Source organism: Ornithodoros turicata, chromosome 2 (assembly GCF_037126465.1).
Source record: "Ornithodoros turicata isolate Travis chromosome 2, ASM3712646v1, whole genome shotgun sequence".
In the NCBI taxonomy this organism is placed as follows: Eukaryota; Metazoa; Arthropoda; class Arachnida; order Ixodida; family Argasidae; genus Ornithodoros; species Ornithodoros turicata.
The window spans coordinates 20,766,132-20,779,113 of NC_088202.1; the positions used below are offsets into that span (position 1 = coordinate 20,766,132).

A 12,982-nucleotide genomic window follows, 5' to 3' on the forward strand; every position below is an offset into this window, starting at 1 on the left:
CAACATTTTATATCAAGTTTATACAACATCAAGTTTATTCAAGTTCAACATTAATTTCTTGCGCGGATGCGTTTCAGGATACAATGAACCTGCAGGGAGGTCGTAAAATACTACATTTATTGTTTTGTGACCTTGCTACAATGACAATAAATATTTTACGAATGACAATGGACAGGTACACTCTCTAAATTTGTAGCACTCAATTTTAGGGTGGAATGAGCAATGAATAGCAACTTCCCTCCGGATATTTTCTCATGTATGCTGAATTTTAAAGATCAAATATGTGATAATATAATAACATATATAATAATAATAATATATAAGAATATAATATGTGACAAATGAATGTGGTCCACAGTAGATGTAAACAACATCAGTAGCCAGAGAAGTGCATTTTCAATAAATAATTTTCTTCTTATAGCCTATACAGGGTGTCCCAGAAATGTGTCATTGAATTATAATAAAAAAACTACACCACCTAGAGTCATGCGGTCAATGGCATTTGTTCTTACTGGGTTTTTGCCACCTCCTCATGTGAATGTCGTATAACGTAAGTTTAATTATGTAAATTTTTGCGAGCTTAAGTCGGAAATTTGCCTAGTAAAGGTCACTTTTTTACCCCACCAATGTGAAGAGCGTGTCTAATTTAGTCAAATTAATGATAATTGACAGGAATATTCAGAAGCTATCCTATCGGAAAAAAATAGCCGAACATCATGCTCTACGGAGGTCGCACAGAATAGCGCACGATGAATTTTTCAGCGTGATCTTTGTCAGTCCGACGAAAGGAGGTTGGAAACCCAGCCCTCCCCGACATCGCAGAAAGAGATAAAACAGGCACGGCTTATCACGTCCGACTTTCGCTGGGATAATACTTTCCCTCTCCCAATTTTAGGAACTGTTACTTTTTCTACTATCACTCTGTGGGCTGGCTTCGGAACCTCCTTTCGTCGCACTGAGAGCGATTGTGCTCAAAAAGTCATCGCGCGCTATGGTCGGGTGCTCCGAAAAGCATGATATTCGGCTATTTTTGCCGATGGGATAGCTCGTGAATATCACTGTGAATTACCATGAATTTGAGTGAATTCGGCACGTTGTTCATATTGGTGGGGTAAAAAAGTGACCTTTACTTGGCAAATTTCTGAGTTCAGTTCGCATTAAACTTGGAGTACATTACATTCACATTAGGAGGTGGCAAAAACCTAATAAGAACAAATGCCGTTGACCGTATGATTCTATGTGGCGTAGTTTTTTTATTATAATTCAATGACACGTTTTCTGGGACACCCTGTACGTGCATGCCTATTAACTAAACCTATGTACTAAACGGGAAAATTTTAAAATAAAGCGCAAAACGGTCCCATGTCTTTCTCAAGACTGATTTTCTGGAAAGCGTGTTCCTCTTTTTGCCTTCCAATTCAGGTCTGCAGGTTCCAAGTTGGCTGCAATCATTTGTGAGTTCGTGAGTTCGCAGAACAGAGATTCGCAGTAGCAGACGAATTCTGACTTTATATATCCACGTAGCGAAGGAGGGAGAGGAGGCAATAAGCAAGCCTTCTGTATCTGGGTGGCGTTGGCTCAAGCATGAATGAGCGGTGTGTGAGCTGCGAAGAAAAAAAAAACGAAGGACCAAGGCACAGAGCCTTCTCCACGTCACGAGAGAATCCTGTCGGCCTTCCGTGGCTGTGTTCTCCGACAGTTTTTTTTTTTTTTTTGTATATTCGATTGCCAGCGATAATATACCGCAGAGCCATATATTTTGAATGGTGACTCCTGGTGGACAGCTTGACAGACGAGGCAGGATCTCGAGCGATGTGAAATGTCCTCTTATTGCGCCTTTAGGTTAAATTAGGATCAGTAAAGAGTCAGAAACGGTCGACCAATGTATCCAATAGATTTCAAACGACTTGCTTTATTTGCCTTTGGGAACGTACACTGCTACTGCTCCGTGACGAAGTTCTGCTGGCAGTTTTCTGGCGACTGGAAGTGCCTGTTTTGTCCACGTTCTCTCAGGATTGTCTCGCAGGTTTGAATAATACGCTTTGAAATGTTGCTTGGTTTATTACGCATCGACCTGGCACCCGAGTCACTTTCCATTCGGACGTGCTTTTCGTCGACACATAAAGTTACCGCAATTCGCACCATGTTCGTTCGTTCGTTCATTCATTCATTCATTAGGGGACATTAAGACGTGCACAGTGCCGCAACTGCCATACCGCATAGACTCGTTTGATGTCTGCGTGCCGTTCTCGTTGATACGTAGTAAGCAGTTTCCAAAAGCCTTCTGATTTGGCTCACTCCAAGAGCATCTGCCACAGGTGGCTGCAGTTGACTTTTCTCTAGTCTCCTGATAACTCTTCTTTGGCAAGCTATCTACAAACGTCCATGAACGCGCAAGAAACGGTGAAATCGTCACTCTGAACGAAACTGTGTTGGAAACCATTATCCCGAATATCCTAATGTGTCGAGAACACATGAAAAACAACACGGAAGATTTCTGGCAACAAATTTTACATGTACCCTACATAGGCAGTAGTGGGAGGCAAAATGCTTGAGCTTTCTACAACGAAAACAAACAAACAAACAAACAAAAAAGACGCCAAGAGATATAACTTGTGCAAAGTTGATGACTTCCCTTACACTGTGTTCATGCATCAGAAGGAAGGTCACGAAGGAAGGAAGGTCACGGTGAGAACGAACAGCAGCAACAATGCACGTGCAGGAGTAGATCTACATTTAGATGTCACTATCTGTGACATTACGCGGTTTTAGCAAACTCTTGGTAACGTTAACGCGCCCGTCGGAACCAATTACAGCAGTGCATAATCTTATCCACTGATTGGTTGCGGTTGATAGGGTTCTACGCAATCCACGCTATCAACGGTTTGCTAAAACCCTGTACTGTGCACGACCAGGGCGATTATGTTTTAAGGTCACGTGGGACCACGAAGGCTGAGTTACCACTGGTCTCATTACTCTGACGCGCCTTCCAAGCAGCGACGGCTGACGCGTATTCTTTCTGCGCTCAGTTACAATGCTAATCGCAAAGGTGCAACGGAGCGTGCGACTCAGTCCGGCGGCGACATCAGATAGGATACTGTGCTCCTTCACATTCGAAACAGCACGATCTAAGCTCGTCTGCGAGAATGATTAGTTGTATGTTCAGATAGAACAACCACGTTGTTTCTTTGTGTGTGCGTATATGTGTGTATGTTTTCATGAAAACTCGCGACTGTTCGGTGTTGTTAAGATTCACCGAGAACGTAAGTTCGCAGTGATACACAAGAAAGGAATGACAATACAATGTACTTGTATTCGTCCAAACTTTTTCGTCTAATGTCGATATTTTGATCGAATTTGTGGTAAACACTTGTTATTGCTGCTTTCCTATCATAGAAACATATGCGACGTAGTCGTGAAGTTGTATCCGTAGCACTTGTAGTGTCCATTGTATCCATTGTCCGTTGTATCCGTTGCGCAGAGGCGTCGGAAGTCCTTCACGGTAGAGGACGCGAGCCCTAACGTAACTTAACCTCCATGGTTCTAGACTGAGACGTGCGGCTGATACAAAAATGGGAGCCATGATGCGCTTATTTAGAAATGACTATTGTAAGCAATCCGATGACGGTGAAGGTTGTAATGCAGATAGGGAAGACCATCTCGCGTTCTTGGTTACCTTGAGGCGAAAAAGAAATTAAAAAGGGTGGCTAGATAGTTTGTGTGAGGCATATTCATCTAGCATATGTTGCATGACGAAAATTCATGTACTAACCATGAAACTATGGCATAAATTTTTGTGCGATTATACCAAAACCAAGGAAGAATCTCCCACGACTCCCCCGACCGCCCCCAGAGCGTCCCCAAGTGCGTCAACTGCCAAGGCAACCACCAAGCAACGTCGATCGATTGCCCTAAACGCAAGCAGCAAAGGATTATGCGTGGTTCACACTACAACTTCTCTCCGTTGCGGTTACGGTGCGGATCCAGTGCGGAGGCGGCTGTCGTACGACACGCTGTTCAGACATATGCGTTCTGGATACGTCAAACGCTTGTGGTTGACCAATCACGTCTCCACTCCACCACGTCTCCATTCCACAGGCAGCCATGAACGGGCAACGTGATGTGGTCGGCGAAACTTTAAATCTCTGAATGAATCTCTGTACTCGGCTCGGCGTGGGTCGTAGAGCCACGGGTATTTCTCGACCTCAGAAATTAGAGCTTCTTGTTTTGCCAACGTGCTTTCACCGGAGGCAGCCATGTTGGAAAAGCACGCGACAGCACAGCAGTGATGCGCTTGCGCGGAGCGCGTTCGCTCATTGGTCAGCTGCATCTCCGCAGGTAGCCAGTACCGCATGGACTTCGGTCGAGCTCAACTCTTGCGGTGCGTGTGCTTTTCGGAGTGTCGTTCTTCGTTGTCATGACAACCGTGTCGCGCCGCATCCGTAACGCATGAAAATGCAACAGTGTGAACCAGGCATTATTGCAAGGGAACGCTCGCGCTCCAACAGCAGCTACCGTGAGGCCAAGGCCAAGATTCACAACGAAGAACGCCGCAGGCACCGTAGACGACGGAAGCGGCGACACCGGGCAGGCTCTAGGTCCGCTGACCAGGTAGCTGGAAGGCCACCTATATGGAACACGGGTGACTTTCCCCCTCTGCCTCCTTTGGCCTCTCAGGACGCCCCTCACACAGCAGCGATCCCCATCACCACGCCCACTTTAATAACGACGTCTGAAGCCGCTAGCAGTCAGGCAACTTATACTCCGAAAGTCCGCCGAGAGCCTCCGGCCCAAACAACGGCCCACGACTCTGTCGATATGCAGATGGTGGTGGTTAAGCTGCTCTTTGCAGCTCTGAGGGCCCTCATCACTGCATGCCCCGAGTGCAAAGCGCTCCCGGAAGTCCGATCGATCTTGCAGTTAGAGAAACTAATTGCCCCCACTCCTGAGTACCCGGCACATGGCCGGTAGGCCCGGCCGGATCCAGCTACCGCTCTTTCTCATGCTGCATGGCTGTACAATATCAAACGACCACGATTTTCCAATGGAACGCAAGAAGCCTTCAGACGAAGCTCTCAGAGTTCCGCCAGTTCGCGTGGAGGTATATATTCCCAGTAATGTGTATTTCAGAATGTGGGATTCGGGACGACTTTCGCCTATCCAACTACATCACCTTCGTGTCCCAGCCCAGCAACGCTAGAAGCCGAGCGGCCATTTTCGTCCGATCAGACATACCGGCTGTGAAGAGGTCCCTTGTAGAAACAAGTGGAGGGGAGTATGTCTGCTGTTCAGTGCGAGTGGGTGCGCTTGACTTCACTGTGATTTACCTGTACTTGCCCCCAGCGACCCGATATGACGTGAATAACCTCAGGAACATTCTGGACGGCCTGAACCACCGTTTGTGTTATGCCGGGACTTTAACGCCCACCACGTCAGCTGGGGGAGCGCGCGCTCGGACTCACGGGGAGAACGACTTGCTGTGCTCTTCGAGGAGATGGACCTCCACCTCCTCAATGATGGCTCCCCGACATTTGTACAGTCGCCGCTGATATCATCATGCTTGGACCTCACAGCAGTGTCTGGCTCGATTGCACAACGCTTCACCTGGCAGGTCCACGCTGACTCCCTTGGAAGCGATCACCTTCCCCTGCTAATCAACGTCCGCGGCGCGCCAGGGGCTCAGCTGAGGCGCACGGTCAGAAAGACTAACTGGAGCAACTATAGGGCTGCCTTCAAGTCTAGTTCCGCTGATCTTAGGGACGCTGGTCACCACGACTTCTGCCGCGCGGTGGTCAGCGCTACTCGCAGTGCCACAAGCGTCTTCCAACTTCCCGTGAAATTTGCCGCCGTCGACACAGAGTACGCTAAGTTGCGTGCGATACGCCGAAGGGCTGAAAGACGCGCCCGCCGTTCCCGTCTCCCCGCCCACAACCAAGAGGCCAAACGAATACAGAAAGCGGTTCAGAGGCACCTCTACAAACTGGCTAGGGACCACTGGAGGAGATTCGCTTCGTCCTTATCTCCGCGCACACCGCTATCCCGAGTCTGGACGGTGCTAAAAGGGCTAGCCGAGCCGGTTACCCAACGCAACCCGTTCCGCTCATTGTCTTTGGCCACGGGTCGCTCAGAGATGTAGCTGGCCGAGGAATATTGCGGCAGACTAACATCGTTACCTACCGACGGTTTAACGTCTGCTCGAGACATACCTGTGGCCGATGTCCTACCGGCGGAAACTTCGCTTCATCATATGTTTTCGCTTCCTGATCTGGAATCAGTCTTGCGACATTCATCACTACATACCTCCCCAGGCGCTGACCAGATCACCTACAAGGCCCTTAGCAATCTTCCCTTGCGCGGACGCCATCATCTTCTGCAAATCTACAATGATTCGTGGCGCACAGGTACGGTGCCTCCAGACTGGAAGTCCGCAGTGGTTGTCCCTATCCTAAAACCCGGTAAATCACCTCATGATATTGACTTCTTCAGGCCGATCGCCCTCACCAGCTGTTTGTCGAAGACGATGGAGCGCATGATTCACTCACGGCTAAGCTGGTTTTTTTGAAAGTATGCGGTACTTCCCGGAGGTCATGGCTGGATTCCCGCAGGGCAGGTCATCCATCGACAGCGTGATCGATATCGTCTCTAGTGCCCAGCAGGCGCGGTCTGAAGGGCAGCTCACAGCAGCAGTTTTCTTAGACGTCATGAAAGCATACGATAGCGTCTTCCACAGCGCCGTCGTCGCAACTGTGCAAGAATCTGGTGCAGGCGCCCGAGCCGTCTCCTGGCTCCAGGACTTCCTATCTGATCGCACCCTTTTTGTGCACACTGCTGACGGCGACACAGCTCCCTTCCCTGTAAGCCGCGGGGTGCCGCAGGGCAGTGTGTTGAGTCCATTGCTGTTCAACCTTGTCATCGCCTCACTCCCCGCACACCTACCTGCCAACGTCAAGATCACAATTTACGCAGACGATGTCTGCATTTGGACTTCAGGCACCCGGAGAGACGCGATTCAGCGGCGCCTGCAGCAAGCCCTCGACGTCATTGAGATATATATCGCCGACAGAGGCCTACGTGTCTCCACAAGCAAAACAGTCGCCATGACATTCACCAACCGCTCATTTAAAAACTACGCACTCTACGTCGCGGGAACGCCACTTGATTTCGTCCCCCGCTACAAATATCTCGGGGCCATCGTAGACAAACGGCTGTCATGGTTCCAGCACATCAAGGCCCTCTCTACCAAGACGAAGAAATTCGTGAACCTGCTACGGCGCATCTCTGGAGCGTGGTGGGATCCCTCGTGCAGTGATCTCCGACACGTCCATAACGCACTTGTGCTGGGGCTGCTACGGTACCACCTCCCAGCGCTCCACGGGATCAGTAGGACGGGCGAGCGGGACCTCCTCAACGCCCAAGCGCGCGGCCTCCGGGTATGCCTTGGACTGCCACGCACGGCTGAAACCTACACCGTACTTGCGGAGGCGCAAGAGACGTCCGTGCATATTCTACGGGACCGAGAGACGCTCCGCATCATTGCGCGCTTCCTCACGCAGCACCCTTGCCACTACCTGCTGTCCATTGAGGATGCCCGCCCCGCATCGGCCTTTGGCGGCGCCGTCAGCCGGCTTAAGGCTATCCTCCCGGATCGCCTCTCAGGTGTATCCTACGCCCCTCCTTTATGGGCCCTTGCCAAGCCCCAGGTATTGACCAGCGTCCCTGGCCTAGGCCGAAAGAGGGAGACGCCGTTAGCCGTTGCGCGTCAGCTCGTCCTCGAATACCTATCGGCGCATCATCAACAGCGTCAAGCGATCTATACAGACGGATCCGTAACACTTGATGGGGCCACTGCAGCCATCTACGTCCCGCAAGGTAACATCGAGCAAGTTTACAGGCTCTCCCATACCACCTCCTCCACCGAAGCCGAGCTCTTCGCAATCCACGCGGCCCTCCGGCACATCACAACATCGCCCCCGGGAACCTGGACGATCCTGTCGGACAGCAAGGCGGCACTGGAGACACTCGACTCACACTGCACCAAAACAACGGACGACCTACACACAATGGCAATGTCCCTAGCCAACACCGCCCTTGCTTCCGCCCAATATACCCACAATATATGTCTCCAGTGCATACCCAGACACATTGGCCTCGGCGAGAACGATCGAGCAGATGCTGCGGCCAGGCGCGCACACGAACAACCCGACGCCGCGGCGCGCATACCGCTCACCCCTTCGGCTTGCCGCATCCAGATCCGCCGCTGGGCCGCCCAAGAGGCGCGGTGCTTCATTCGAGAATCCGCCCGTTTCAACGACTTCCTTCGCTCCATCGACCCGGCGGTGGAGTTCTCCCCACCACGACGTCTCCAAAGGCCACAAGAGACACTCCTCCACCGACTGCGCCTTAACTTGGCATACACGCCACCGGTCCAGCGCATGATGGGGAGGCAGATCTCGGCCCTCTGCGATGTTTGCGAAGTGGTTGCGGACACATCGCACCTCCTGCTGACCTGCCCCAAGTGCACCAACCATCGGGCTACCCTTTTCCGCTACCTCGAACGTTTCGGGCACAACCAGCTCACGCTGGCCGCACTTCTTGGCCCTGTGCCTCAGCACCAACAGTGGGCCGTCACAACTCCTGTACTGCACTTTCTGAAGTGCACTGGCCTGGCCTCTAAGCTCTGAGCTGCGCGCTCCAGGAGTGTCACCTTCGTTTTCTTTCTTCTTTTTTTTTCCTTTTTCCTCTTTCTTCTTTCTTCGTTGCTATATTTTTCTTTTTCCCTTCTTTTCTGTTTTTGTTTTTCCTCCTGTTTACAGAGACCTGTGGCGGCCCGTGTGTGATGACGAAGACGTGCCTCTGCTGCCACGCGCTACGGCTCTGGCACGGCAGTTCTACCGGCACCGTCCTAGCGTGAGGCCACGACCATCTGCCCGCTGGGACATTCCATCATCGCCGGTCAGGACTCATGTAGAGGGATACCACCTCCTCTACATTTGGTGACCCGAACTATGAACACCATGTTCGGCGTAATTCGGCCCAATACCATCCGAAATCCCTGCAAGCCCACCTCTGAAGTCATCTCCGAAGGTACGGTGCAACGTTCTACCGACACAGGTCCAGTTGAACAGAGAAAAGAGAAAAATTACGAAGCTATTAACACCCAAATGCATCAGCAGCACCTGATGTCATCCTGATTTACAGATGGGAAACTGAAAGACTATACCTCCACATTTGTATTCCCTTTTCTAGGGAGCATACTTAAAAAAAAGACAGACGCAAGTATACTTTGCTCAGACGTAGCGCTATAGAACAGCATCCCATCCACAACTACGCTCCTTGCTCCTTGGCATGCTCCTTGGCAGCAGCAGCTACATGTCTGTCGACTACCCCGTGAAACAGCTTAATTTTACTGTACTGTGCTTTAATGAAATCGTGACTCGCATTAATAAACACATATTTCTTCGTTGCAACAAAGTTGTGTGTTGTACTCTCATTCACCTACGCGTTTCCCTCTACTTCGTGGATTCGAATAGCTATTCTGCCTGAATCACGGCAGATTGTGATATCGCACATCGACCTACAGAGCTCTGTGCCAAATACCGTCAACATGCGCAATTCATTCGATGCAAACAACTTGATGCATCTGTTAATAGTTGGATAGACCTCTCCCTGTTTGTAAACACATGACGTCATAGTGTTCGACAGCGCCACTAGTTTGGTAGAGTCGAACTATGCTCTTAGCTAAGGGGCGAACAAGGTCGCGGCCAAAAATCACGGCCTTGAGGCGATTACGATAATCCTTGAAAGGGACGCGACCTTCATTCCTACTTTTCTTTCAATAGGAGGCAGCGAACAAGTGTCCATTCAAGGAAACCAGCCCTCCCATTACGATCTGTTTCGGTTTCAGTCTGTCTACCAACGTCATGATGACGTTTCTCCGGTAGAGGTTTATTGCATGATGCAGCTAGCACGACGATCCATATGCTGCGTACTTCACTTCGCTAAACTTGAAACGAATTCACAAAAACGAACGCAGTTCATCATAGAAGTGGTAAATGGCACGCAAATGTAAAGGCCACAACACCGACAACACTACTCCAACAAACGCGACGACGTAAACAAGGCCTGAAGCCACAAATCACCAATTTCACAAAACTGTGCAGCATATTGTAGATCAAGAACTTAAAAAAAATACGTTTCCTCAATTCACAAATCGACGATTTCGCATTATCTTCGCCTTCGCAGTGCTTATTGTTCACATTAGGAGCATATAGGCTTGGCTTGGACAAGTTGCCAGTTGGATGGCTTCGATTGAACCTGTAATCCGGTTGGATCCAAACAATCATCCAACTTTAGGCACAGTGTGCCCAGACACTTTATACTTTGCGCCAAATATGGGGAGATAAATTTCTGTGCTAATAACTGTGGGACGTCTGATGACTGCCGCCGCCGTTTGACGCGCTGAATAGGGAGAAATGCATGGGAAAATGGCGACTCACTCCCACCTGCCTCCACATCCGGACCTGCCCGGACTGCTGCTGACTTCTTGAGGATCCATCCACCATCCCAGGATCACCGCATTACGGACACTTCATCGTCCACTCACATCATCATCATTCTCCATCACATTTCTACTCGCACTAAAATTCATTCCCAGTTTTATGCAATGTGCAATGACAAAGCAACTTCGTGAACGGCCATCTAAGAATAGGCTGTTCGAGGATGAGTGAACGGATTGGGTAACGTTGTGTTGAGGTGTGCACCACATCACCACTGAGTATCTTGAGCTTTACCGTGTGCAAGGTTGCGCAAGCAATTTTAGGATTAAACATCGGAAAACACGTGCCATGCTTTGAGAGATTTTGTTAAGTTTGGTGTCTATTTCGACGCAGAGGTTTAGCAATGTACTTCAAAAAAGAAATAAAAGTGCAACCCCAGATGTTCCGTACGCTGCCCTTCCGCATGTATTTTAACTAACTCCGTCTCGTACATTCCCACTAAATGAAAACTGATGTCCATATAGTTTTTCTATACCCCCCTCCTCCTCCTCCTTTGCGAGTCTGAGGACTTCCAGAATTGTCACTTTGACGTTGCTAGGGTGTAGTTGGGGCCGTGGTGAACTTGTGATTGAAATTTCACTCTTCTATCTATTCTTCATGCAGACGCCATTTTGCGCATCTCATATAGAGAGGCTACAGATCCCCGTACTAACAAGTTAGCCAAACGCTAGGCCCAACACCTACTAATGGACATAGACGCAGTCTGCATCCATCATGCCCAGGTCACACACACTACAACATCATCTATACCGCAACTTAAACAATGCACCAATCCTCAGCAAGACGTTTTCTGCGTTCAATGGGATTTACCATAGGATCCATAGCTGCGTTAAATTGAATACAATATGGTGCATTTTGCGGGCCTGTGGTCGTTGGTCGATTACTCTGTGGAGAAAACGATGGTGCAGCATGTTTTGACTTATAGTTTTTTTTTACAGTGTCAGCTGTATAGTAGAGACTTTCAAGAGATCGCGTCGTCGACATTCGCGTGACGGCATATAGGTGTAATCGTATGTGCTCACGGAGCTGGGAGTTAACAAGAGAATCCCACCAGTTTCCAACGGCTACCGATGGATAAAAAAGGATAAAAACTGAAGTACGTCACTGTTACAGTGTCAGCTGTATACACCGTTTTACAGCCAGCATTACACCCAGCGCTTTCGTACCCAGCACACTCCAGCAAGGCGGAAAGCGATGCCAGGGAGGAAGCACACGACACGTGTGCTTTCCTTCTCTCTGGCATGGGCAGTAAACAGTTTTCAACGTGCTCCCCGGGCTAGATGGCGCTGCGCTTTCAATATGGCGGCGTCCACGAGAAAACGGTGTATAGTGCAGACACTTCCTAGGTCGCGTCGGCGGAGGCGGCGACATGTGGGGGTAAGGACGAAAACCGCACTGGTTTACAACCGGTATCGGTGCTATCACCGGACTTTTAATATATAGCCGAAATGATGATGACAAATTTTAATATGTACACGTCAAAAGCCAACGAGAACCTATTCCCGCTCTTTCAAACCATGTGCGCGGGGCTCCTGTCACCACTAGGATGGCTCGCCCCAAGACTGTGAAAACATCAGAAGCAATGGACGCCGCGCAGGCCAAGCGCCGAAAGAGAGAGAGATTGCGAGTGCAAACGTAGTGCGGCCGGAGTTGCCATTTAGCGGCGTGCCGGAGTACTGGCTACCCCACAGGATGTCACCCTTCTTGAAGACGATGACGTCGGAGAAATTTGTTCCGCGCAGCTGCCCGCAGGGCTCGTGGTGGCTCTGTTCCACTTCTCGCCTCGCCTCGCGCCGGCCCGGAACGCATCCGCGACTTTATCGTGTATGTACTCGCGCCTTATCGCACGCACAAGCTTCTCGTCATCGGGGCCTTCAACATGGACGTTTCACTGGCCAAGGACACCACTTTCCTAAGTGATACGTCCGCACAACTGGACCTTACGCTGTGCAGCGACATTCGCTAACCCAGAACTAGACATGGCCCATGCATGGACTTGGTGTTCAAGAACAAACACCTCGTTCAGGACACCACTCACCTCGCCAACCATTTCAGCGACCACAAATCAAAACTTATCACGCTTAAATAAATTTGTCTACACACTTTCATTCGAACTCATTTCACCACACGCGCAGCTGACGCTGGATTTCGCATTACACGAGTCGTAGCCGTCCTGTTTTTTTTTTTTTTTTTGTGTGTGTGTGTGTACATCTTAGATAAATTATTTACCGGTAACATTTCAGGAGTTACAGTAATGTAGACTTACATTTGGTCAGAGGGGTATGCTTCATTGGACTGTGTTATTTGATTGTGTTTGAAGGCTGCATGCAGGGGTGGGCAGTAATGCTAATACTCTGTACTATAATACTGTTACTGTAATACTTTTGATGATTATGTATTATAACATTGATTTTCGAAATGTATCT

The 12,982-nt window shown here is 49.6% G+C and overlaps 1 protein-coding gene across 1 annotated transcript; it reads left to right on the top strand.

Annotated features, from left to right (window-relative positions):
* Positions 1-6,566: 6,566 nt before the first annotated feature.
* LOC135384384 (uncharacterized) lies at positions 6,567-8,681 on the top strand. The gene has a single exon (XM_064613588.1). The coding sequence runs from the start codon at positions 6,567-6,569 to the stop codon at positions 8,679-8,681; it is 2,115 nt and encodes a 704-aa protein (XP_064469658.1).
* The last annotated feature ends 4,301 nt before the right edge of the window (positions 8,682-12,982 follow it).